At 55.7% G+C, this 24596-nt stretch overlaps 1 protein-coding gene across 2 annotated transcripts in view; it reads left to right on the forward strand.

Moving 5' to 3' along the window:
* The window catches only part of LOC134400092 (phospholipid-transporting ATPase ID-like), an 82546-nt gene that overhangs the window by 21288 nt on the left and 36662 nt on the right, over positions 1-24596 (forward strand). For both annotated transcript variants that reach the window (XM_063128365.1, XM_063128364.1), the window contains exons 2-5: positions 319-397; positions 17026-17084; positions 23198-23311; positions 23560-23658. In XM_063128365.1, coding sequence (XP_062984435.1) covers positions 355-397; positions 17026-17084; positions 23198-23311; positions 23560-23658 — 315 coding nt within the window. In that variant the 5' untranslated portion in view covers positions 319-354. The remainder of the gene's footprint in view (positions 1-318; positions 398-17025; positions 17085-23197; positions 23312-23559; positions 23659-24596) is intronic.

Here is a 24596-nt window from a genome sequence, read left to right on the forward strand (position 1 = left end):
TTCCAACGGAGGGGTGGGTGGGAGCTGCCTTGCGCCTTCTCATCTCCTCCGCCCTCTTCCCAATCCCGGGTAGGTGGGCGCCACAATCCAACCACCTGCCCCCTCTCCGCAGAGTGCATTGGAAAGGTGAGTGGAAGCGAGGCGGTGGCAGCGGCGGTGGTGGCGGCGGCGGCGGCGGCCGTGTAACCATACCTGCCACATGAACCGTGTCCGCTTCCTCAGGAAATAGGCTTTGGAGGACCTTATTCCCGCAGTGGCCAGGCCAGGTAGGGGAGGGATGGCCCCCGAGTAAAGAGCCTCTCTCTGTCTGGTCTCCAGGAACTCCGGAGGAGCCTGCTGAAAGGAGCCGCCAGGATGCCGCGGTTTGAACTGAAATCTGGCAAAAAGCGTTTGAAAGGTAAGTGAGCCGAGCCGTCGAGGCAGCTGCCAGGCTCCTGCCAGGCTCCTTGGGGGGTGCAAACCCGCCCGCCCAGTAGCAGCCGCGCAGCGCCCACTGGCCTGGCACTCTGGTTACAGCCACTATCCTGGGAGAAGTGCTGTGAGCTGATGGAGGCAGAAGTGCCTGAATGATGCAGCGGGGCTGGGGGGCGGGGGCTGGGCTGGGCTTGGATTTGGGGAGGGGGGTTGAGGAGCAGACGGGGGCTCCAGAGCAACATCTTCCAGCAAGAAGTGAATGAGATAACTTTTAAGGAGTGTGCGTGCGTGTTTGTTTCTTGGGATTCTTTCCCTCTGAAGGGGTCAGAGTGGGAGCATCACTTCAGCCCATGGAATGCCTCCTTGCGGATGCATCCCTTTAAAAATTAGCTTAAGTTGCAATTTGTTAGGGAAAGCAGGCCGACTGGTGGAGATGTCCTTGTCAACTTCTCCTTCCATCCAAGTCTTCCTTATATAATCTAAGGGGGGAGGGGGCTTTCAGGGCCACCTCGTGTGTCCTGCTGCCAAGGCAGGAAACCCCACGCTGGAGCGTTCCTGGCAGGTCTTCAACAGCTGCTGCTTGAGGACCTGCAGCTAAGGAGAGTCCTCCAGCCGCCCTCTGGATCCCGATTTCCAGTCTCAAACAGCTTTTGCCATTAAGAAGCGTCTCTTAGTGTGCAGCCACCATCTGACCGCCTGTAACTTCAGCCCTCTAGATCTAGTCCTGCCCTCTGGGGCAGAAGCAGACCTGTCTTGGCCCTCTTCTCTGGTCCCAGTGCCGTCATTTACCCCTCTTTGTCTTCGCTTCTCCAGGCTAAACAGCCCCAGTTCCTTCGAACTTTCCTCATTGGACATTTCCCCTCCCTCCCCCTGACCATCTTTGTTGCCCTCAGAAACCCGTTCCAATGCGCAGCGCACAAAGCTGGACACATGACTCCCAATGAGAGTGGATCCATGTGGAATGGAATCCTGCCAGTCTGAAGTTTGAGCTGGTGTGATGGCAGGATCCTGGGATACTCTTAGCCTTGGCATGGCCGGCTCAAAGCGTAGCAGGCTTGGGGGTCCAACCACACGCCCTGATGGCCTTTGGGGGTCCTTTCCAATCCAGCCCCCTCTGGGTGGGGCCCTGTGCAGCAGAGGGGCCGTCCTGGAGGAAGGAAAGGACCTTTCCCAGAGGGACCGGGGCGGGGCGGGGGTTGTTTCCCGTAGCTCCAAGACTCTTGCTTGCAGGTCTTTTCCCTTCTTTTGGTCTTATCACTCAAAGCGTCATTCGCTTCTGCTTCCATGTTCTCCAACAGCCTTTTGGTGGCGGTGAGCGGTGGGTGGGTGGAGAGGTGGCGGGCGGCAATTCCTTGTTCAATGGGAAGCTTAAGCAACAGGGGCGGAAGTTGCACAACCTGTCAGAGCCAGAAGCAAGTCTGTGCTGGTGTAGGAAGTTGCGTTTCTACATGAGGCGTTTATTGTGTGCTTGTCATTCCCTACTCACAGGTTCTTTAGATGGCCTTATGACCCTTTAGTTTCACTTCTGTATCTAACCAGCACTGTCGGCAAGTGCTTCTTCTTCTTCTTTTCTTTTTTTTAGCACAGGGGAATGCAGCATTTAATAGTGAAAGCAAAAGAAAGCACAATTTCCTCTTGTGTATTTGTGCTACTTTGCTGTACCTCAGTGCCTCTTAGACGTTATATATAGAATCATAGAATCATAGAATAGCAGAGTTGGAAGGGACCTACAAGGCCATCGAGTCCAACCCCCTGCTCAATGCAGGAATCCACCCTAAAGCATCCCTGACAGATGGTTGTCCAGCTGCCTCTTGAATGACTCTAGTGTGGAAGAGCCCACAACCTCCCTAGGTAACTGGTTCCATTGCCATACTGCTCTAACAGTCAAGAAGTTTTTCCTGATGTCCATCTGGAATCTGGCTTCCTGTAACTTGAGCCTGTTATTCCATGTCCTGCACTCTGGGAGGATCGAGAAGAGATCCTGGCCCTCCTCTGTGTGACAACCTTTTAAGTAGTGGAAAAGCAGGAAAAGAAACACCCTTCATGTAATGCTCGGATCTCAATTCTTTGACAAAACCAAAGCAGATAGTGTCGATTAAAAGCCCTGTCTAGAAAAAGCTCAGAGTCAGACCACTGGTCCATTTAGCCTAGTATTGTTGACACTGACTGGCAGCAGCTCTCCAGGGTTCCAGGCAGGGCTCTTTTTGCTGCCCTCCTTGGAGAAGTCAGGGCTTGAACCTGGGACCTTCTGCTTGCAAAGGGGGGGGGGCAATGACCACTGAGCTACGGTTCCTCTGCTGCCTGGAAATCAAGCCCCTTGCTCCATGCCCTGTAGTGTGTCTGTTGCTCCTCTGATGTGGCCGTGTAAGATACCTGCTCCCTCGCCCTGCCAAGGTTTCCCACGTTGGCAATAGGGTTGCCCATGTAAGCTGGAGAAAATGCAGGACCTTCACTCCTGTGGGATTTAACACACACACACACACACACACACACACACACACACACACACACACACACACACACGCCACTTACTTTTTGCAAACCATTTTCCTTTGCGAGTGTGTGTGTGAGAGACAGGGGGGGCAGGGAGGGGAGGTGATGATGTTTCCTTCGGAGACCAGAACCTTTGCTCCATGTAATGCACTTGGCACATGATTGTGATGAGGAGAATCGGACTGACAATCTGATAGATGCTTAACAATAATTATTTATAGGATAGATTACAACCGTTAAACACAAAGTTAATAACACATATGAGCAAAGGAAAAACAAAAATGCAAATGCGTCCAGCCTCAAATGACTTTTCAGTATGTGGCACTGATGTCAGTTATAAGTCACTGGGTGGATAGTAGTTGGATCCCGTAATAAAAAAAAGTTCTGTTATTTTTATTATAGGGTCCGGTCTCCCTCTTCCTTCCAGTGACCGCTCTCATCCTCACGGCTTTCCTCCTCCTCCTCCTCCTCCCTCCCTCCCCCCCCCCCCCCCACGATCTCTCCTCTTCTCCCTCCAACTGTCACCAACGGACTTCTCCTTTCCTTGGATGCTCCCCAGCATTCCACGCGCCCCCCTGCCCCCCTTTACACCGGCCCCCATTCTCTCCCTTCTCATATTGCCGGTGATGAGTGGTGAACGCTGCCAGTTGAGCTGTCCTCCTTTAGCCATGGATTAAACCCCGGGAAAGCTCAAGTCAATGTCTACTTATGGTTTTGGGAGGCTTGGTATGACAACCTTTGCAGATCCTGGTCTTGGAGGAGCGAGATCTGGTTCAGTAACGGAAAGGCAAGAAGAGCAACAACCCAGAAGAGCCACACAGGGATGTCAGAGATGAAGTAGGTCCCTTCTGAACCCCCCCCACACACACACACACCACTGTTGTTGTTTTAAATCGCTGCTTTCAAAAAAAGAGAGGGGCGGGATGGAGCCCTGTTCTGAAGCCCCGATTCCCGATCCCAGCTGAGGCCGACTTTCCTCTGCCGTGCCTCCACTTGGGCCATGGCTTTGCTCTGCCCTTGAAAACAGGTCTGAGGCCCTGGGAGAAACCATCACTCCCATGTAGCTTGGTGCCTGCCATGCAGGCTGCACGGAGTCTGGGGCAGAATCAAGGCAGCCTGTCCGATGCTCGGTAGCCCATCTGAGGACGGAGCTGCACAGGGCTGGCAGCTGTGCCGGGGTGCTCAGCCGCGTTTGGGATCCGTTTCTATAGTGAGGTGAGTGCTATGGTCAGGATCTAGTGAAGCAAACCACAGGGGAGGTCAGGCAAGGAGGTGTCCAAAGCCTGCCCTTTGCAGGGAGAAGACTCCCGGTTCAGCCAGGTAGCATTTTCACTGGATGGGTCTGAGCAGGTCCAGAAGCTGCTGACACCTTCTCACTCTTCCTCGCCTTGGTATAAAAGCTGCTCCTTGTATCGGAAGGGATCCATCAGAGGAGCCGATGTGGGAGGATGGCAAAGGGGGCAGCAGCCTTGGCCTGGCCTGGCCCGGCCGGCCAGCCCATCAGCAAGAGGTGGCTGCAGATTGCACCTCAGCGCACACCAAATGCGTGGCAAACCGCTAGTGCATCTGGTGGACCAAAGAATGCGTGCAGCTCTACTCTGAGGATGTGGCCAAGCTGTGGGTTGCACCCGAAGAACGGTGCCCCCCTGCTCCCCGTTGCAGTCATGGCGGGAAGCCGTTGAACCAAGCAGCGCAGGCGTGAGCCCCGCGTGCCTCCTGGACAGTGGGAGTAGGGCCGGATCGGTTGGCGCAGTCCTGACAGAAGACCGGCCGGCATCCGAGGAAGACAAGACGGGCTGGGCTGGGCTGGGCTGGGCTGGGCTGAGCAGTGTGGCAATTGAGAAGCCCCCCTCCCCTCCCGCCTCCATTTTGCCTTAACATTTTGTCAACACCAGGATCAGGGCGTCAACTCTCATGGTCTGCAGAGCTGCAGAGGAACTGAGGGGGAGGGGAGGGAAGGGCTCTTGCACGCCACGGAGGCTTTAAGAGCCAAGGCACCGGGAGCCCCGCCTCAGGAGTGTCGCTTTCTTCCTCTTTATGGCCTTGTTTCTTTGCCACAGCTTTAAAGATAGCTCTTTATTCCCAAATTTAGAGCTGATGGAGCAAACAGGGTTTGTCATCTTCCTGGCTGCTCAGCTCTCTAGCGTGAACAGAAGTTGACTTTACAGCTTCCTGCTTTTCTTCACGCTCAGCTCTGTTTCATGAGAAAGATGAATAAACCGAAAACTTTCCAAGAGAACGGAGGCCAACTACTTTTCCTGGAAAGACGAAGGGTCCACGTGGAGAGTTATCGTCTTGGCGAGTGGAAAATCCCACTTGGCCCCGCCCGGGAGATGAAGCGCAGCGTCCTTTTCATCGGTTTCGCGTAAACTGGGGTGGTGCAGCGGTGGCGGCCTTACCGGAGGCTTTTCCTGGATGCTGAAAGGATCACAGAAGTCGCCTCTTGGCTGGGGTGGGGCCGGCCAGCTTCCTCCTCTCTGGCTCAAGACATGGCTGTTGAGGAGCGGACTGGGCTGTTTGCGTGAAGTAGCCGCCTGAAATCTCTCTGCAGTTATTTCTAGGCTGCCCTTGAGGGTGGAACCCAAGACTTGGTAACTCTGAAGCAGTTCCTGCAGTCAAACAAATCTGAAAGCTGTTATCAGGCATTTGGCTTCTCCTTTACGGAGACTCCCCCCTCCTTCCCACTCCTGGCTGCCTGATAGCTGGCGGTGGGATGATGGGATTGTAGTCCACCGTGCCTGGAGGCTGCCAGAAGGGCGAAGGCTGGTGTAATGGGAACAGAGGGCAACGTTAGCCGTTCCCTCCTGGGTCAGAGCTCTGCTTCTTGGGTGGATTCAAGCAGAGGTACACCGAGCTGAGCCCTTTGGGTGTTGCTTGCATGTAACGTGGAAGAAAAGGACTTTTACAGTGGCTCTCTAGTGCTGAGGGGGGAGGACTGACTGCCTCCCTATTCAAAGAGAAGCCGGAACATCCGTCCCCTGTCCAGCTGAGCTGCACACAGGCACACGGGAGAGAAGGCTTGAGAGTGAAAACACCTGAATGCAAAGTGGATCCTTCCATCCTGACAAAGGAGGAGGATACTGAATGGCTGGAATGACATGAAACTGGTTGCAGCGTCAGATGAAAGGCCCACTTCCTCTGGCCCATAGAGGGGAGCAGTAGGTGGGGCTGGATCTCCAGGGCAGGCGTGGGCCGCCCACCCAGCCCAGCCCAGGGCAGTCACCAAGCTTTCCTGAGGGCCGCTGTAATCCTGCCCACCTGGATAAAACCCATGCTTTAAGAACAGAAGAAGTGCCCTGGTGCTGGATCAGACCAAGGGTCCATCTAGTCCAGCACTCTGTTCACACAGGGGCCAGGCAGCCATCGGCCAGGGACGAACAAGCAGGACATGGTGCAACAGCAGCCTCCCACCCATGTTCCCAGCGACTGGTACACACAGGCTTCCTGCCTCAGATACTGTAGACAGCACACAACCATCAGGGCCAGTAGCCACGGATAGCCTTCGTCTCCAGGAATGTATCCAACCCCCTTTTAAAGCCATCCAAATGGGTGGCCATCACCACATCTTGTGGTAGTGAGTTCCATAATTTAACTATGTGCTGTGTGAAGAAGTCCTGCCTTTGATCTCTCCTGGATCTCCCACCGATCAGCTTCATGGGATGATGACCCCAGTGGGTTCTAGTATGTTAAGAGAAGGAGAAAAATGTCTCCCTTTCCACATTCTCCATACCCTGCATAATTTTGTACAGCATGGAGTTGACCCCATCCCTTTCCTGCTTCAAGAGACAATAAGCTGCCCAAAGACAAGCTTCCAAGGAAAGTCTGGAGATGTTTGCTGGTGCGTGGGGTGCCCGGATCCTGCTAAGAGACCCACAGATCTCCACAAGGCCACCTTCTGCTTCGCAACAGGCACTATGAGATCTGATGCGTTTAACCCACCGTGCACCGTGCACCGTTGAGATGGTCCCCTCCTGCTGTCCCGCTTTTGAGCAAGCACTGAAGCAGCCTTGCCAATGTGGCCACACAAGTTACGACCCCGGACGAATGCCTTACTCTTTTACCCACCTGGCTGCACTTACCTGTCCTAGTCATGCTTGGCCCATCCTTGACCTCGAAAGAAAACACACCTAGCTGAACCTGGGAAGTCACCTCCTGTGGGGTCAGGCCAACGGCTCATTTTGTTGATGCTGGTTGGCATCAGCTCTCGGAGAGCGGAGGCAAAGGAAGGCCCTCGCCAGCCCTGCTGCTACAGGAGATCTTCATAACGGTAGGCGTTAGAGGCCTTCTGAACGCCAGGCCCAGGACCTCTGCCTTCCACTGAGCCAGGTGGCCAGGTGGCCTCTCGTCCCGTTTGGTCTTCTCTGACTGGCAGTGGCTCCTTTGGGTCCCTGGCAAGGGGGTCTTCCTCAGCCCAGCTCCCCGAGATGCTTTGATTGGAGGTGTCAGGGCCGCCTGCAGGCAAAGCAGACTTTCTGCCACTGAGCGGCGGACCTTCCTAAGTCAGCCCTGCTGCCCTGAGATGGGAGGTCCTCTACCCAAAACATCCCAGCCAGGGGCCTGACTTGGTTTTGCTGCTGACCCGCTCCAGGTGGGACGTTTCTTCCGACGTCTCACCTGCCATGACCTCTCGTTGCTCCTCAGTAGATGGGGCACCATTGCTCCCTCTTGTCTCCCTGCGGGATGTTGTAGTGAGAGGGCCATGCAGTCAGAGTGGCTCCCGACATCCACATCGCCGCCATGCTCTTACCTTGCAGGTGGGCGGAGCCGGTGGGTGGAGAGGAGCCCAAGGGTGGGCGGCTTTCTGCATGGCAGGCAGAGTGGCCTCCAGAGGGTGGCAGGTAGGAATGGAGAAGTAGGCCGGCAATGTGGGCCTGGAGGGCCGGGGGGGGCTTAAACGTTCCCAATTCAGTGATGGTGAAAAGTGGGCAGCAGCAGCAGTGACTCATAGCGTAACGGCATGTTTAGTGAGTGAAGAAATGAATAATTCTTTGTGCTGCTGCCATGTTCCTCTTCGCAGGGGCCCTCCTCTAGTGCCTTAATAAGTGGGAGACACCTGCAAGCCCCCCAGCTCCATGGGATTCTGCGCCATGGCCGGTTGCTTCACAATGGGGTAGATTCCTCCCAAGGAGCAATCCGGATTCTGCCTTCATGAGTGAGAGACGGGTTCGTCGTCCATATTGGCGTTTTGACAGCGTGTTTCTGTGGGCTTCAGGTGGGAGAAAAATAACAGCGTTTATTCTTAGCTGAAGTATTTATTTATTTGTTACATTTATATCCTGCCTCCCCCACCCCTTTAAGGAACTCAAGGCGGCCCTACACAATCCTCCTCCTCTCCATTTTATCCTCACACCAACAGTCCCAGTCCAAGATTCTAACCACTGCACCACACTGTCTCGCTAAAAGTAGACCTAGCAAGGATCCCTTGACGTTAGCCTCTATCCAGGCTGCATGCTTTGCTGGGGTGGGGTGGGGGGTGTCTTGATGTCTTCTTTGCCCTGGTGTGTTTCCGAATCTGCGTGGCGTCAGTTAGCCGATGCAACCGCAGATTCGAAACCACCCCGGAAGAAAGAGCCGAAGACGTGCGGCTGAAACGTGAGGGACTTACCCTGACTTTCCCAGCCAGAGCGAGGGCAGCCTGGCACAGGAGCCACTCTGGCAGCGTTCCCGGCGGTTGGTGACCCCTGATTGGCAGGGGCTGGGTGAGCCGAATGGCCACTAGAATGCCCCCCCCCCATTGCCTTGCTCAAAATATATTTTTCCCCATTGTAATCATCCAGTGTGTCATTTATCTGTTTCTCATCCTTTTTTCAGCTCTGTGCCTGCTAATCCCTGACTACCAAATTGTAAGACTGGTTTTAAACACTGATGTGTTACTTAGACTTGGGAATTCTTTCCCCAAGCTGCCGCTGCCGCCTCCTCCTCCTCCTCCTCCTCCTCCTCCTCCTCCTCCTCACCCTACATTGCTGAGGGAGAGATGGTGGAGGGAGCGGATGACCGCCATAAGCCCCTCACTTGCTCCTCGGCATGGGGATTATCTGGCGCAACCCCACAGGAGCGAAAGTGTGGGGTTTGGGGTGGGGGGAACGCATCGCCACCCCCGCGCCATGAAGACAGCCCCCAGTTCATTGGTCCAAACAGCAAGATGCCTTGCAAAGAACGTGCGCGCTGCAGCTCAAGGCAGGCAGAGCCCACAATCCAGAGAGAATTAAAGCAAAACCAAAAAAGATCTGTGCTTGGTGGGAGAAGGCGGATCTCCGACCAAGAGACAAAGCCAAACTCCTACAGTAGCTCTTTACCAAGTTTCCTGAGTGGCCGAGGGGTTGTGGGGTGTGGAAGAATTGTCACCATATTTATGTATTTAAATGATGCCTATCCGGTTTTCCTGCCCCAACGTGCATCCATGGCATCTTACAACGAAACAGAACAGAACATACAGAATCATGAACAACACACACACACCCCCATCAAAATCATGGAGGAAGAAAGGGCGGCAGCTTTCCATAGGAAAGGCGCCCGGGACTCTCAGCCTTTATTATTATTATTTATTTATTTATTTATATGGTACCGTCAATGTACATGGTGCTGTACCTTCTCCATGCGGAGTTTGATGGAGGCTGCCCATCGCCCTGGCACCTCGGTCCAGCTGTGTGGGTGCTGGGACGTTGCTGCCCCCCTGTGACAGAGGTGCTTGCGGTGAGTGGGGGGTTGCCTGGGTTACGCGTGGCCACTTCCTCGTTGCGCCACATTCCTTGTGCCAGTGCCGTGCAAGAGGTCTTGGAAAGCCCTGACTGACAGTTCACGATATTCCTCTCACTGTTTAATCATTTACCCTTTTACTGAGAGCAGCCAGCCAGCCAGCCAGCCAGCCTGCTTGCCTGCCCGGCTGCCCGGCTGCCCGCCCGCCTTCCCAGAGTTGCCTTGCAGGAATGATGTGGGTTTGGGTGGGCGGACCCAGCTGTCATGAGCCTAGGCCAGGAATGCTTGCTGAAGTCCTAGTACTTGCCAGAAAGACGGGAAGAGGCTGTGGCTAGGCCAGGCCTTGCATTGTGGGGGAAGTGAGCGTGCTGCGTTTAGGGCTGCAGGGGCTGCTGGGAACTGTAAGCGTCAGGATTACCCCAGAACCCTGGCTTTGATCCAGGGGTCCGCCGTCAGACCCATGGCGTAACAAAGAGGAGCATAGCAAGGCTCTGCTTCTGCTCATAATCCTGGCCAGCTCCCCTGGTCTGCGCTTAAGCAGCAGGCTTGGGTCTCAGTGGGAGGGTGGCAATTCAAGAAGGACGCAGACAAGCTGGATCGTGTTCAGAGGAGGGCAACCAGGATGATCAGGGTCTGGAAACAAAGCCCTATGAAGAGAGACTGAAAGAACTGGGCATGTTTAGCCTGGAGAAGAGAAGATTGAGGGGAGAAATGGTAGCACTCTTCAAATACGTAAAAGGTTGTCACACAGAGGAGGGCCCAGATCTCTTCTCGATCCTCCCAGAGTGCAGGACACGGAATAACGGGCTCAAGTTAAAGGAAGCCAGATTCCAGCTGGACATCAGGAAAAACTTCCTGACGGTTAGAGCAGTGCGACAGTGGAACCAGTGACCTAGGGAGGTGGTGGGCTCTCCCACACTAGAGGCCTTCAAGAGGCAGCTGGACAACCACCTGTCAGGGATGCTTTAGGGCGGATTCCTACATTGAGCAGGGGGTTGGACTCCATGGCCTTGTAGGCCCCCTCCAATTCTGCTATTCTATGATTCTATGATTCCTCAGCCACCTTGACCCCTGCGCGCGCCTCTCTTTAGGGCTTAAGTGTTAAGACTACTGCATGCCCAAAGTGACGATGTTGGTAGCAAAGTATTAACAAATTCACCCCCATGGTGTTTGCGAAGGGTGGAGTACAAGAGCCTCCGGCCATCCCCATTCGCCAGCTCCTCCCTGGGCCTTCCACTGGGTTGGATCTAGGCCCGATCGATCCCCATCTCTTAGGAACACATGAAGCCACCTAACACCAGGGATTGATAAATGTGTCAGTTTCACTTCCTCCCACGTAAGATTTTTAAGAACAAAAACAAAAACCTCAGGTTATTTCCATCCCAGACATGAGGAACTGTGCGATTCTGTTAAATTCTTATCCAAAAATGGACTGAAAGAAGATCCTCAACCAACCTCATGCTGAACCAATCCAGTGGTCCCCTGAGTGTCGCACTGCCTGCCCTGACTGCCCACAGCTCTCCAACGGCTTCGCCTACCCCCCCCACCCCCCGGCTGGCCCTGCCAAGCCACCTGAGATCCTTTTAACGGGAGTCGCTGGTGGGCTTGGGACCGCACCTGAGCCCTGGCCCTGCAGGTCTCCCCTTGAGGCGGTGCGTGCGTTGCAAGGATCTAAAGTTGCTGGAGTACTCAGAGGGCCGCCGGGCTGAGCATAGTGGGGGTTGATTCCTTCACTTTTGCATGGCTGTAAGCCACCTTGAGCACCGTTTCTACAGCTGTGCAGGATATAAGCTCTTAAATAAATAAATGCCTTGTTTGATGTGTTGATTAGTGACACAGTTCTCCCACGCTTGTCTGTGCTATTTTGTTGTGAGGCTCTACAATTTTTTTAAAAAATAATAATTTGCTTCTCTTTAGTTGTGTGTGTGGGGGGGAGAGTACATGACAGTGGGCTCCCCTTGTGACGAAGGACTCGAGTCAGTCAGCCCGTGGTCTGTGCATGGCCTGCTCCGGGCTGCCAGGAAGGCTGCTGAACAAGGCTTCCGGTCCTTGAGGACGATGGCCAATGGCTCTGGGAGCAGAAAAGAGGCCTCCCAGCCCTGCTTCACCCCGAGCATTGAAGAGGGGCGCTCCACGGGCTGCAGCAGGCACTGTGGGCCTCGAGAAGGAAAGCCGGGCAGGCAAATGCACCTCCGTGTCAGAGGTGGGGGGGAGGGCAAACTCCCTGCCTTACCTGTGAGGGAAGTTTCCTGCTCCCGTATGTGCTTGGGATGAAGGCAGCAGCCCTGAAGGAGCCACAACTAGGATCAAAGCTGAAGGACACCCACCCCACGTGAGAGGTTCCGAGCAGGTTGATGGGGTGCGCTCTCTCTCTCTCTCTCTCTCTCTCTCTCTCTCTCTCTCTCTGTGTGTGTGTGTGTGTGTGTGTGTGTGTGTGTGTGAGAGAGAGAGAGAGAGAGAGAGAGAGAGAGAGAGCATGTGAGGGGGGGGTCTTCTATGCCTGGCAGGCTCATTCCAGCCTGCAGCAGTTTTCTTACTTTTTGCACCACTTTAGCTAAGGCTGTAATCCTAAACACACTTACTAGTGAGTAAGCCTCATTATCATAGAATCATAGACTTATAGAATAGCAGAGTTGGAAGGGGCCTACAAGGCCATCGAGTCCAACCCCCTGCTCAATGCAGGAATCCACCCTAAAGCATCCCTGACAGATGGTTGTCCAGCTGCCTCTTGAAGGCCTCTAGTGTGGGAGAGCCCACAACCTCCCTAGGTAGCTGATTCCACCGTCGCACTGCTCTAACAGTCAGGAAGTTTTTCCTGATGTCCAGCTGGAATCTGGCTTCCTTTAACTTGAGCCCGTTATTCCGTGTCCTGCACTCTGGGAGGATCAAGAAGAGATCCTGGCCCTCCTCTGTGTGACAACCTTTTAAGTATTTGAAGAGTGCTATCATGTCTCCCCTCAATCTTATCTTCTCCAGGCTAAACATGCCCAGTTCTTTCAGTCTCTCTTCATAGGGCTTTGTTTCTAGACCCCTGATCATCCTGGTTGCCCTCTTCTGAACACGCTCCAGCTTGTCTGTGTCCTTCTTGAATTGTGGAGCCCAGAACTGGACGCAATACTCTAGATGAGGCCTAACCAGGGCCGAATAGAGAGGAACCAGTACCTCACGTGATTTGGAAGCTATACTTCTATTAATGCAGCCCAAAATAGCATTTGCCTTTCTTGCAGCCATATCGCACTGTTGGCTCATATTCATCTTGTGATCTACAACAATTCCAAGATCTTTCTCGTTTGTAGTATTGCTGAGCCAAGTGTCCCCCATCTTGTAACTGTGCATTTGGTTTCTATTCCCTAAATGTAGAACTTGGCATTTATCCCTATTAAATTTCATTCTGTTGTTTTCAGCCCAGCACTTCAGCCTATCAAGATCCCTTTGAAGTTTGTTTCTGTCTTCCAGGGTATTAGCTATCCCACCCAATTTTGTGTCATCTGCAAATTTGATCAGCGTCCCCTGCACCTCCTCGTCGAAATCATTAATAAAAATGATTAGACTCAGTGGGGCTTACTTTTAAGAAAACGTGTTTCAGATTGTGTTGAAAGGCAGCAGCAGCGGCAGTCGCAGCCGCAGGACCCCAAACACCAGGCGACCCCCTGGGATGGGGGAGAGATGTCCCACCCGCTGCTGCCGTCCCTTTCCAGGCCCAGCTGCCTTCTGTCGGGGCCCTGCGGCTGTTCGGTCCGGATGTTGTCCTGTGGCATCTCTCCCGGGATGGGGCGGGGGGCAGGGGGGAGGACGTGCTCTAATTTCTGTGGTTGGAGCAAGGCCTGGAATCTTGTTTGTGTTCCATGGAGTGAAATTTGAGGTTTCATTCGTCATTTTCTCCAGCAGCAGCAGCAGCACATGAACATGTTTCTCTCTTGTTCACATTTTTTTCCTGCCTGCCCTCTGAAAACACAAGAGTGGCCTCCATCCCCCAGCAGGCTTTATTGAGTTCCAGCAGGGTTTGAATGCGGCCTTTTGTGGTTGACCTTGACAAGACCCACGATCCCCCGAGGGCTCGTCTTGTCCACATTCAAAAGGGACCAAGAGGTTTCTCTTGTGCTCTCGGGCCTGCTGGCCTCAGTCCCAAAGGGCTGCGAACACCCTTGTCCCTGGGCTGGGCAGCAGATAAGATGCTAGCTCTCTCCACAGCTTGATAGGAAGGCTTGGATCTGCGGCCGGAATAATAATCCGTGTTGTGGACTAGAGGGCGTGAGTGCCCGGGGGGGGGGGGGCGGGGGGCGGGGGGGGGCTGCTGCTGCTGGGTGTGTGTGTGTGTGTGGTGCTGCTGCTGGGGTATTGAGCTTCTCCGCGGCTTCTCCCCTTGCATCCCCAGTGGGGGAGCTCAAGGACCTCCACAGGTAGCCACTTCGAGGCTGTTTTCAGCACTGGTGTTTGGTGTGACCCCTTCCTGCATCCTCCATGGGCTTGCATGCAGCCCCAAATAGAGTGGGGGTGGGGGTGGGGGTTCGTGGCAATGGGGCTGGGGGAAGGGCTACCTGGTGCACCCATATTTTCTTCATTAACACAAGTACCTTGATTTCCTTGCCATTCCTGCCCTGGTTTATCACCCCCACTGCTCCTTTATCAGCTGCCTCCCTCCTCCACCTTTGTCCCAGAACGCAACCTTTGATTGCTCTGTCCCTCGGGCAACAGCAGGGATGTTATCAGCTCTTTGCACCACTTTGCATGCTCTTGGCACCAGGTGAATGGTACCTGCAGTGCGTTGGAAGGGTAACAGGCTTTCTGGATCCGAGCCATCTGTGAGGTCAGGATTACCCTGGGGTTGTAGGCAGGGCTCAAGCATCATTCTGGGGCCCCCAGAACAAACTTGCAGGAGAGCCCCCCTCCCCCCCCCACACGACAGGATCCCATCCATAAATGCAATCTCAGGAGCCACGAAAGAAAAGTTTCGGTTTTAGTTACATTTTCCCTATTTCTGAAATTGCTCCGTGGCTCACACAGGCTTTTTCTACCATGCTACTGAAACACCCCAACCCTTGCTATTTTTGTTTAACATAATATCCAGCCTGACAAATTTTCCTGCGTTTGCTGACTATTTTATAACTTTTTGATTGGTTGAAATGAAGAGAATGACCTGCTGATGTTTTATTTTCTTTTGTTTATTCGAATGGACCAACACACCTGCAAGCATTTTAGGCAAAGGCCCAATTCCCCCCTTTTGAACCTTTATTTTCCTGGCCTTTTCCATTGGCGTAACGGTATCTCCCCGAAGTCTACATATAGTTCAAGTTCAGCCTCGATAGACAAAATAGCCAGGTGGTGTCACTGTCCTTGTCCCATAGTAGAAAGCCTGCAGGTTTTTAAGAAGTTCTGGCTTTCCAAAACTGCTTTCATCTCCGGCCAGGCCTCCTCCTCCTCCTCCTCAGTCTGCCACACATCCCTGAGAATTAGTTGCAGTTTTTGTTTTTGGTAAATTTTATTTAATTAGAGAATTGGGCAAAAAGCAGATTTGAATGTTTTCTTTTCTCAGGTGGAACATTGAACAAGGAAAATACTCAGAAAAGTCCGTAGGAGACTTGTGAACGTAGATGTATTTTGGACCTGTAACCCCTGCAGGCAGCCTCCCTTGCCCCTGGCGTCTGCCATCTCCGTGGTTATTGTGGTTCTTCATCCCTCCTTCTCACACCCACCCCTCCCCATTTCTGCCCATGCACAAGGGCCTCTGGGAGTGGTAGTTCTTGAGGCGGCGTGTCCCAGGGGAAGACGGCGGCCTGATCTACACCAAGCAGGATATTGCACGATGAAGCGGTATATAAGAGGCAGGAGCCACACGACAGTTCTATAGCGGTCTTGAAGTGCACGGACAACGGTTGGGGCCCATGGACACATGTACACCATGTGCCGTTTCCACACCGCTTTCATACCGCGATATCCTGCTTGGTGTGGCTCCTGCCTTTTCTATGCGCCTTCCATACTGCTTTTATGGTGCAATGCCCAGCTTGATGAAGCTGTGTCACTCCCACTTTGACTGCACAAATTATCTTCTAGAGAAGAGCCTGGCTTTTTTCTCTGGGGGTGGGTGGGCAGCAACCCCCTGTTCTGAATGTTGCTTGTGGTGATCTAACACTGCTTCTGATGAGCTTCGGCAAATAACGTCCTCTGGCATAATCCTCTCCCTCATCTCTTCATTGAAACGGGCTGCAGCCGAGCCGTGTCGGGTTTCTGGGCCTGGCAAGGTGGACGTTTCTTCCCCACTCCGCAGCCCAACTGCTGGGGCCCTGAGTGCGAGATATGCAGGCAACTCTCTCCCAGTGCTTGGAGCAGGAGGCTGTGGAGGTGGGGTTTCCATTCCCAGCACTGGAGCCAGAATCTGCCCTTTCGGGGGGGGGAGGGGGAAGCCATGCGAGTCCATGGGGGAATCCGCACGTCGTTCTCAGGGCGCTTCCATCCGCCCCCAGTGCACCCTGAAAACGATCGTGTAACTTGCCTTTGGAAGAGCTGAGGAAGAAGCGTCCTTGCTGCTGCCGCCACCACCCACAGACCTCCTCACCGGCTGGGACGGAGAGCTCGGGGGAAGAAGGCGGGGTGGAGAGCTTCCTCCACTCTCCACCCCGCCTTCTTCTGCCGAGCTCTCCGAGCCAGCCGGCGAGGAGGGAGTTGGGTGGCGCCGGCGCCAGCGGTGCTGGCAAGGACGCTTCTTCCTCGGCTCTTTTACAGGCAAGTTACACAATCATTTTCGGGGTGCACTGGGGGCGGATGGAAGCGCCCTGAGAACGGCATGCGGATTCCCCCCTTGTTCCTCTTCAGCCTGTGCTTCTCTTGCAACTGTAAAACCCAGCAACCCCCCACCCCACCCCACCCCTGAGCCCCATTGGTTGAGGCCTGGGCCAAAGAGGTGCACCTTGAGAGGGGATGCTGCAGGAACAAAGGGTGGAAGGGGCAGAAGATGGGGTGGCCGCTCCCCACCAGCCAGCCCGCCCACCTCCCTCCCTCCCTCCCTCCCTCCCTCCCTCCCTCCAACCAGCCGACCACCCCCAGTGCCAAAGTGGGCAGACAAGAGGCTCTGGGTTGACTTGGCTTGGTGGCGGTGGTGGAGCCCAGCTGCAGGCACGCCTGCCCAACATGCCGGTGCCAGCCCTGGGGCCACCGGGGGGGGGGGTAGGTTGGGGCCCACCAGGGCTGACCCTCCTGGCTGCAGCTTCTTCTCATTGCAAAGGAAAACATATTATAGCAGGGTGGGAGGGGGGTGCGTCCCCCCCCTCCAGCCCGCTTCCTTTCTCCTCTTGGTCAGCTTAATGCCTGCCTGCGTCTTGCCCGCTCTCTGCGGCCTCTGCCAGGCGGGCACTGCCGGCCTTGGGGCTCTTTGGCAGCCTGCGATTCATGCGCTCGTCGTCTTCTTCTTATTATTATTCCCTGCAGAGGAAGAGAGACACCTCCGAGCAAACGACCGGGCCTTCAACCTGCAATTCGATTACACTGTAAGTAACCAGCACTGACGTGGCTTCAGACTCAAGGGCTGAAGGTTATGTAAAGAGAAGGGAGTGGGGGTGGGGTGGGGAATCTGAGCAGCCTTGTGGAGGGGGGTGAGGAGGGGGAGCTTCCCTTGAAACGCAAAGAGTTGGGAACGCACCCCTGTGTGCGCGAAACTCCCTCCCCGACCTCACTCCATCCAGGACTATTTACATAATGACAGAAGAGTGTGTAAGTGGCAGGACGCCTCGTGGAGGTGCCGAGGGGGCCGCTCGCGCCCTCCACATCCGTGGGATTGAGGCTGCGCCCTCTCCGGTGGGTCACTCGGAGGCCAGGGGCTGTTTCCTGGGGCCTGGGGCGCTGCCGGAAGAGCTCACGCCTGCACTGTGATGTGGCAGGAGGCCGCCACGGAGAGGGCCTTCTCCGCGGTGGCCCCGCATCTGTGGAAAGCCCTTCCCAGGGAGATCTGCCTGGCGACTTCCTTGTATGCCGTGAGACGCCAAGCAGCGTTGAGTCTTCATTTGCTCTTGGTTTTTTTGTTTTCTTTTAATATTTTAAAAGTTTTTGATACCTTAATTTTTCGATATTTTCATCAGCTGTATCATTGGGTGGGTTGTTATTTTACTGTTATTTCGTGTTTATATGCTTGTAAACTGCTCCAGGGGCTTTTGCCAGTTCGGCGGTATATAAATCCTAGTAAATGTATGAGCAAACCGCTGGAGCTTCTTGCTGGCTGCTGCTGGAGCCCTTTGAGGGTGCTCTGTTTTGCTGGCACTCTTCCGGCTCAGCTGTGCCTCCAGCCTGGCCTGGATTCTTGGAAGCCCAAAGCTCAAGCAGTAAACGAAGCTTGCGGGGTGGCAGCCAGGGTGCCGGAGAGCTCGAAGGCCCGCCTCAGGCGGTGCTAAGCGGCACCACGCTGTGCTCCGGGTTCGTTGTCCTCTAGGGCAGCCCCACAAAACCGCCGTTATGAAATCTCCGTCTGCAGGACATGCCGGAAGAGAGAGCCCGTCTCGGGACCCCCCTCCAGTGCTTGCTGCGGCCGGAGTGCTCGGGGGGGCCTCGTGGAGGGGGAGAACCGTGGGGCGCACTGCCGCGGTGGGTGCAAGCTCTGTAAGAGGGGGCGAAGCAGCTGGTGGTCCGTGCTTGGCGGGATGCCTGCGCCCCCTCCCCTGCCGCTGCCTCCCTGGTCCTGCTTGGCGACCGGATTTCGCTAAATGCATTTCTCTGTGCGTTGAGGTGCTTGCTTGTTTGCTTTGCTTTGCTTTGGGGAGAAGACAGTGGAAATATTTCCAGCACTCGCTGGCGGCTGTGCGGTTGCCGGGTCCAAGCGGGGGTGGGGGAGGGTGCGTTGCCCCTCCTCAGGAGGGCTGGCGGGTGACGACCCTGCAAGGAGAAGCTCTCTTCTGTCTGCATCCCTCGGCTTTCAAAGTCTGTAGTTGTCGCAGGCGATTTTGCCCATCCGTCCTCTGGTTTCTAGTCTTGATGACTATAAACCTGTTGTGACACCTGTCCAAGATGCTGTCCGGGTGTCCACTGCCCCTGGGGCTCCAGAGGCTCCCTTATGGCTTGGTTCATGCTGTCAATGTGCTTGAAGTTTACCTTTGCAAATTGCAAGCGGTTGTTGCTGGGGGTGGTTTTAAAGCCCCATGAAGCTAAAAAGGATGTTGGATTGTCCAAAGACTCTGGCAGGTTCTGCTTACCATTCGTCTCAGGGAGGCCACTGTCACCTGGAGCAGCTGAGAGCTTTCTGGAGGCAGCAAAGCCCTCAGCCGCACCAACCGATGGGGTTCCTGGGCTGCTCTGGGCTGTTTGTACGTCCCGTGAAAGTGGTCCTCATAGTGCCGCTAATGAGCTCTGCTTCCTGGCACGGCCTCCGCCGAGTGCGTTTCAGCTCCGTTCTGAACGTTGGTGCCACTTGGCAAAACAAGCCAGGGGTTCCGCTCCACGATCCCTTTAGGCCTTGAGAAGCATTTTCCTGCTGTAAAGCCTGAGGCAAGCAAGGCAGAAAACCGACCATGGACCCATCCCTTACGGATATCACTTATGCAGAAGGCTCCATGAGAGTGAGGAGGAGGACGTGTGTGTGTGTGGGGGGGAGAGGGAACCCAAGAACCTCAACAGCCTGTGCGGGGGGGACGGGGGGGGGACACACACCACCTGCCCAGCATCTCACGTTGACAGTTGCTCTGCTCTGCGTCAAGCCTCCTCTGCGCTCCCAAAATATCCCTCTGGGTTTCCCACTCGTTGCTGCCATCTCACACCCTGAGGGCCTCCATCTTGGGCTTGTTTCAGGTAGCTTTGTGTGTGAGGAGTTCCCATGCCAGTGAACGTGCCAGAGGGGCATGGGCCGGGCAGGACGGGAGGTGGTAAGCACACGGTAGGCATGGAAGGGAGGGAGGGAGGGAGGGAGGGAGGGAGGGAGGGAGGGAGGGAGAGAAGCAGCCTGGATAATCTGCCATGATAAGACACGTGGGAGACCCGTAGGCTGTTTCTTTGCCCAGATTTATTGCACACACTCCCCGGACAGACCTGGCAACATTTTGTGCGGTGACCAGGTAGCAGAATAGGATTTCCAGGAGACTACCCAGATTTCGAAACTGTTCTGTCATCGCCCTCCCATGAGTAAAGTGGGGTTTCTTGTGTGCTCACAAGCGGGGCAGCAATACAGGCCTCTGGAGAGGATTGGGGAGGGTTCCTGGGGAGACCCCAGAGGGATGCAGGAGAATCGCGGGTGGCTTTGTACCCGCAGATCCCAGTCTCTCTCCCCATCCCATGATGGCTGCTTCAGGAGTGCCAGGGAGAAGGAGCCGTGCGTGCGTGCGTGCATGCGTGCGTGTGGGGGGCAGGGGGGCCCTTGGTCTCTTCTTCCTCTTGGGGCAGCAGCATCTTTCCAGTAGCCCAGACTTACGGTCCTGAGCGTAGACAGGTCAGTCAATGGCTTACGCCAGCCTGCCTCTTCAGATCTGCTGGACTACAGCTCCCATTGTCCCCACCCACCATGGCCGGTGAGGGGAGTTCAACACAGCCGGAGGGACCGAGCGAGCGGGGGAAAGCTGGTCTGCGCCCCACAGGGCTAAGCGCCTGTGCTGGCCCCACAGACTCTGGTGCCCTGGAGCTCTGGGGTCCCGTGGCATCTGGAGCAGCTCCCTCCTGAGCCTCAAAAGTAGCTGCCCCCAACCTGCGATCTGCCTGTTCCTATAGGTTTGGGAGCAACATGCCACAATTAAAACAAAAACCCCACCAACTTCAGTCACGCCAGCCTCCGTGGTTTCACTTTTGATCAGATGAACACCGGAAACGCAGGTGGCTGCTTGGCAGGAAATCTGTGGCCGGCTGCCTGGCTTTGTACACGGCAGGAAACGGTGCCGGAAGGGCCAGAGCACCCACGGAACCTGATGGCCACGGGGTGGGGGCGGGGTGGGGGTGCTGTGACGGGCTGTTTCCAGCTTGGGCAGGGCCCCAAAGCTCGTCTGCGGGTCCGGCTGCCTCCTCTCGCGCCCGTCTTCTGCTCTCTCCGAAGCAACAGCCAGACGCGCTCCCTCCGTCCCCGGCCTCGTTTCCAGGCTCTCTAAGCGTGACTGTTCCAGCGGGACGCTGTGTGGTTGACATGGGAAGCAGACACCTTCTGCAAACGCTCTTGCTGGCACTGCAGCTCTGCCGCTGGCTCCTGGTCGGTCTCACCTTGGTGTGAACTCTGTGTGTGTGTGTGTGTGTGTGTGTGTGGAACACGCGGGCAGCAACAGGCCCTGCTGCGCCCCTCTGGGTGATGAGCTGCCTCCCTCTGCCTGCCGCCTGGAAGTCGTCCCAAGAAGGCGGACTCGCCCAGCCCCACCTGGCTTGCTGGCCTGTGCGGCACGGGGGGCAGAGCCACTGCAAAGAGGTCCAGCTCTGGCCCCAGGAGGGCGATTCCCTGCCAGGTCTGGCAACTACCCTGCAGGAAAGCCTGTAGTGGGCTCACGATCGTGGCTCACGTGGCCCTTCCCTGCTGCTTATGCTGGATCCCTTTCCTCGTAGTTCGCACATGCAGGTCTGTAAAGGCGAGGGAAGACAGCAGCATCCAGTGGGGGGGGGGCGGCAGCAAGGGGGCCGTCTGATAAGAGGATGTTTCTGTAGCAGCTTCACAAAAAGGCGGCAGTCCCCACGGAGACTTGCCGCGTGGCCACGGCGTTAACTGATCCAGTCGTGACCGACTCCCAAAGGCGGCAACGGCAGGTGCAAGTCACTCTCTGCCGGCGGCCCAAGAAATCCAGGAGGGCTGCCTGCAACCTGAGCCGCCAAAGCCAAGCCAAGAAGGGGCCGGCCACAAAGGCCCCGTTTCAGCGCCCCCCCCCCCCCCCCCCGTGCACTGGAAATCACTTGCGGTGTAATCTCTCTGTTTTGAGAGACACCTGTGAATTGTCGTAAGCACAAACTGTGCCTCCCCGCTCCTGATGGTGTATCTGGGAACACATCCAGAAACGTTGTAGAACTGAGCATGTGAGCACCGCGGCCAGAGGCGCTCAGGTCTGCTGAGCACTGCTTCTTAGGGGAACAGAAATTCTCCCCCTGACATGTTTTCTGGCGCAGGGCGTCCGTGGGTGTGGATGTGTGAGAGTTTGACTGCAACTTCTTGATCGGGGGCTTAGATGCACACCTGTGCGGAAAGCAGAGGCATTGCACTGAGTTGCTTTCCGGGAGGCTATCGCTGGAAAGCGGATGCCAGAGCTACCTCAAAGGCGGCGGGGGTCAGATGTGCTTCTGGAAAAGGCCGCTCCCTCTCGAGGGGTGAGGTTCTGTTTACAGTTGTATTTTGGGGCAGGGAGAGGCAGGGAGAGGTCTCCAGCCCCCCCCCCCCCGTGATTAGCAGGAAGTTAGTCTCTGAAATGGTTTCAAAGCATTTTGAGGCTCCAAGCCTTCCCACTTGCTTCCAGGACGGATGGGCAGCTTCATGCTTGGAAGTTGGGCGCAGTGTGCTCACCTTGACAGCCGCCCCCCCTCCACCTCTTCTGCAAGGGGCACAGCCCGGCCTTGTTGGACTGAACCAATCTCCTGCCTGTTTCCAGGGCTTCCACACACCCCAAATGCCTTGCTCTCTGCTTTGGGCTGGTCCGTTGTTCCGTTGCTTGAGACCTGGGAGAATCCAACTAGCCTGCTAGGAAACCCCGAGTGGGAGAAAGCAAGTCTGGGCTGCCCGGTCCTCAAGCCCCGGCTAGAGCACCCAAGGCCAGCACTGGGCAGTGCACCCACCACATAAGGGGCCTTGGAGCAAGGTTCAGGCGGAAAAGTATCTGCAGGCCATGGATGGGAAGCCCCGCCTGCCTGCGTGGCCCCGTGGCTCCGTGGCAGTCCTGGTGCCTGCCTCCTTTGGTGTCCCAGCATAGGCCACGCCGTGCTCATTTTTTCTGTGAAGGGAAGTTAAGCTCCCGTCTCCCTGATCAGCAGCAGAGGTGCTTTGAGGGCAGTCAGGTGGGCGAGGACGCGAGAGAGGGCCTTTTCCGCAGCGGCCCCACGCCTCTGCAATGGTTTGCCGTTGCCTGTCCGTCTGGCCCCAACACCGCAGGCTTTTAGGGAGGCCCTGAAATACTACTTGTTTACTCCGGCCTTCCCTTGGCCGTGTTTTCCTGGAGCGCTCTCCTCTGTACGATGCGGATTTACGTTGTAGATTTGACTACAGTTTGTTGTTTTCTGAATGTTTTCTGCCTTATTATCATACCAGTCTTTCAGCATTACGTTTGATGTTGTGAGTCACCTTGGGAGGGCTTTTGCCCTGAAAGGCGGCCTAGAAAAAAAATCAAATGCAGACCTATACAAAATTGTACCAAAGGCCAAGAAAGGAGCCCTTCTCAAAAGCTATATCCAGGGCTGGCGCTCCTGCCCCCGGCTCGCTGCTTCTTGGTGTGGGGCAGAATCCCGCTCAGTTCCTGGGACTGCGGCAGGCCCCCTTGCCCCCTGTGCTGCCCTCTCCCTCGCCCCCGGCTCGAGAGTCCCCTGCAGGCGCCCACTGAGGTCAGGCTCTGCTGCAGCCGGCGCAGGGGAGCAGAAACTGCCCCCGGGGGCCGGGGCTGCTGCCAGCGGCGCACGAGGGACGCTGCCTGGCAGTTTCTCTCCCGGTCGCTGTACCATTGACTTTGTCTTCCCACAGAAAAACTCCATTAAAACGTCCAAGTACAACTTGTTCACCTTCCTCCCTCTCAACCTGTTTGAGCAGTTCCAGCGGATTGCCAATGCCTACTTCCTCGTCCTGCTCATCTTGCAGGTAGGAGCGCGTCCCTCGTTAGTGGTGCAGCCGCCGCCCCACCCTTCGAAGGAGAGGAACGGCAAAGTGCCTCCGGACGCCGCGTGTTGGGCATCGTCCGGCGATCGCATGCTCTGCCACGGCCCGTTTTGGGCCAGTGCTGCAGACCTGCGGGGGCAGGGGCAGGGCGAGAGAAGGGGGGCCTTTTAACAACGCTGCGGGTCCTTCCGGGAGACATCCGTAACACTTGTTCTCCTCTCCGCTTGCAGCTCATCCCTGCCATTTCCTCCCTGTCCTGGTCCACCACCGTGGTGCCCCTGGTCTTGGTGCTGGCGGTGTCGGCAGCAAAGGATGCCATCGACGACGTTGTAAGCAAGACCACGTGCCTGCAAGGGCTTCCCTCCCAGAGCATGGCCGGGGGCTGATCAAAGCAGACACCCCCAGAAACGTAACGGCCAGCTTCCTTTTCATAAATGGGCCTCTCAGTGTTGCTGGGTGCCTGGCAGTGACACGGCCAATTTGCCCCACTGAGGTCAGGGTAGAGGGGATCCCAAGATAATGGAGAAGCAGAGCCCCTGTGCAGTGGAAAGAGGTCACTGCTGATCCTGTAAGCGGTCCAGGTGGGTCTCACTGCACAGCGCTTGCAAAGGTCGCCATACCGTGGAGGATGAAGAAACAGGCCACCTGGAGCCCTCTAATAGCTATTTCTGGCATCAGGAGGCAAAAAAGCTGCTGCCAGGAGGACCTCCCGTCAGGAAAACATCTACCTGCCCATCTATCTTGTGGCTGACAGTTGTTGGCAGAAGTGGTTGAATACAGGAGACTAAATTAAGAGAGTGAAGGGCTTGGCAAACGTTACTGAGTCATACACAGGCAGGTAGCAGCTGGTAAAGTCGGGGCCTCCGAGGGCATCGGCCGTCTCCGGAGGCTGCCTTGTGCCGCAGTTGTGGCAAGAACACAACTTCCTGGCCTCTGGGCCTACCGGGATGGTTCCTTCTTTCCAGAACACCCCGTTCCTTTGTGAAATTCCAAAGCAATGCAGGCTGTGGTTTGGGGGCAGAGAGGAGGTATTCTGGAAGCCTTTGTATATGGGGGCAATTATTGCTTGCCCTGGCCTCCCCTAACGCCACTATGGGGAGTGACATTGGGGTCAGATATTGGGGAGAACTTCCTGTGGAGTGAGAGTTCAGTGCTGGTGTCCAGCTGCCTTGGTCAGGCTCTGGAATCTTCTCCTGGAGGGTTTTCCAAAGACACACTCAGGGCACACACTCTTCTCAAGGCGCTCTGTGCAAAGGATGTTCTGCCT

The sequence above is a fragment of the Elgaria multicarinata genome, chromosome 6 (assembly GCF_023053635.1).
Source record: "Elgaria multicarinata webbii isolate HBS135686 ecotype San Diego chromosome 6, rElgMul1.1.pri, whole genome shotgun sequence".
NCBI classification, from domain to species: domain Eukaryota; kingdom Metazoa; phylum Chordata; class Lepidosauria; order Squamata; family Anguidae; genus Elgaria; species Elgaria multicarinata.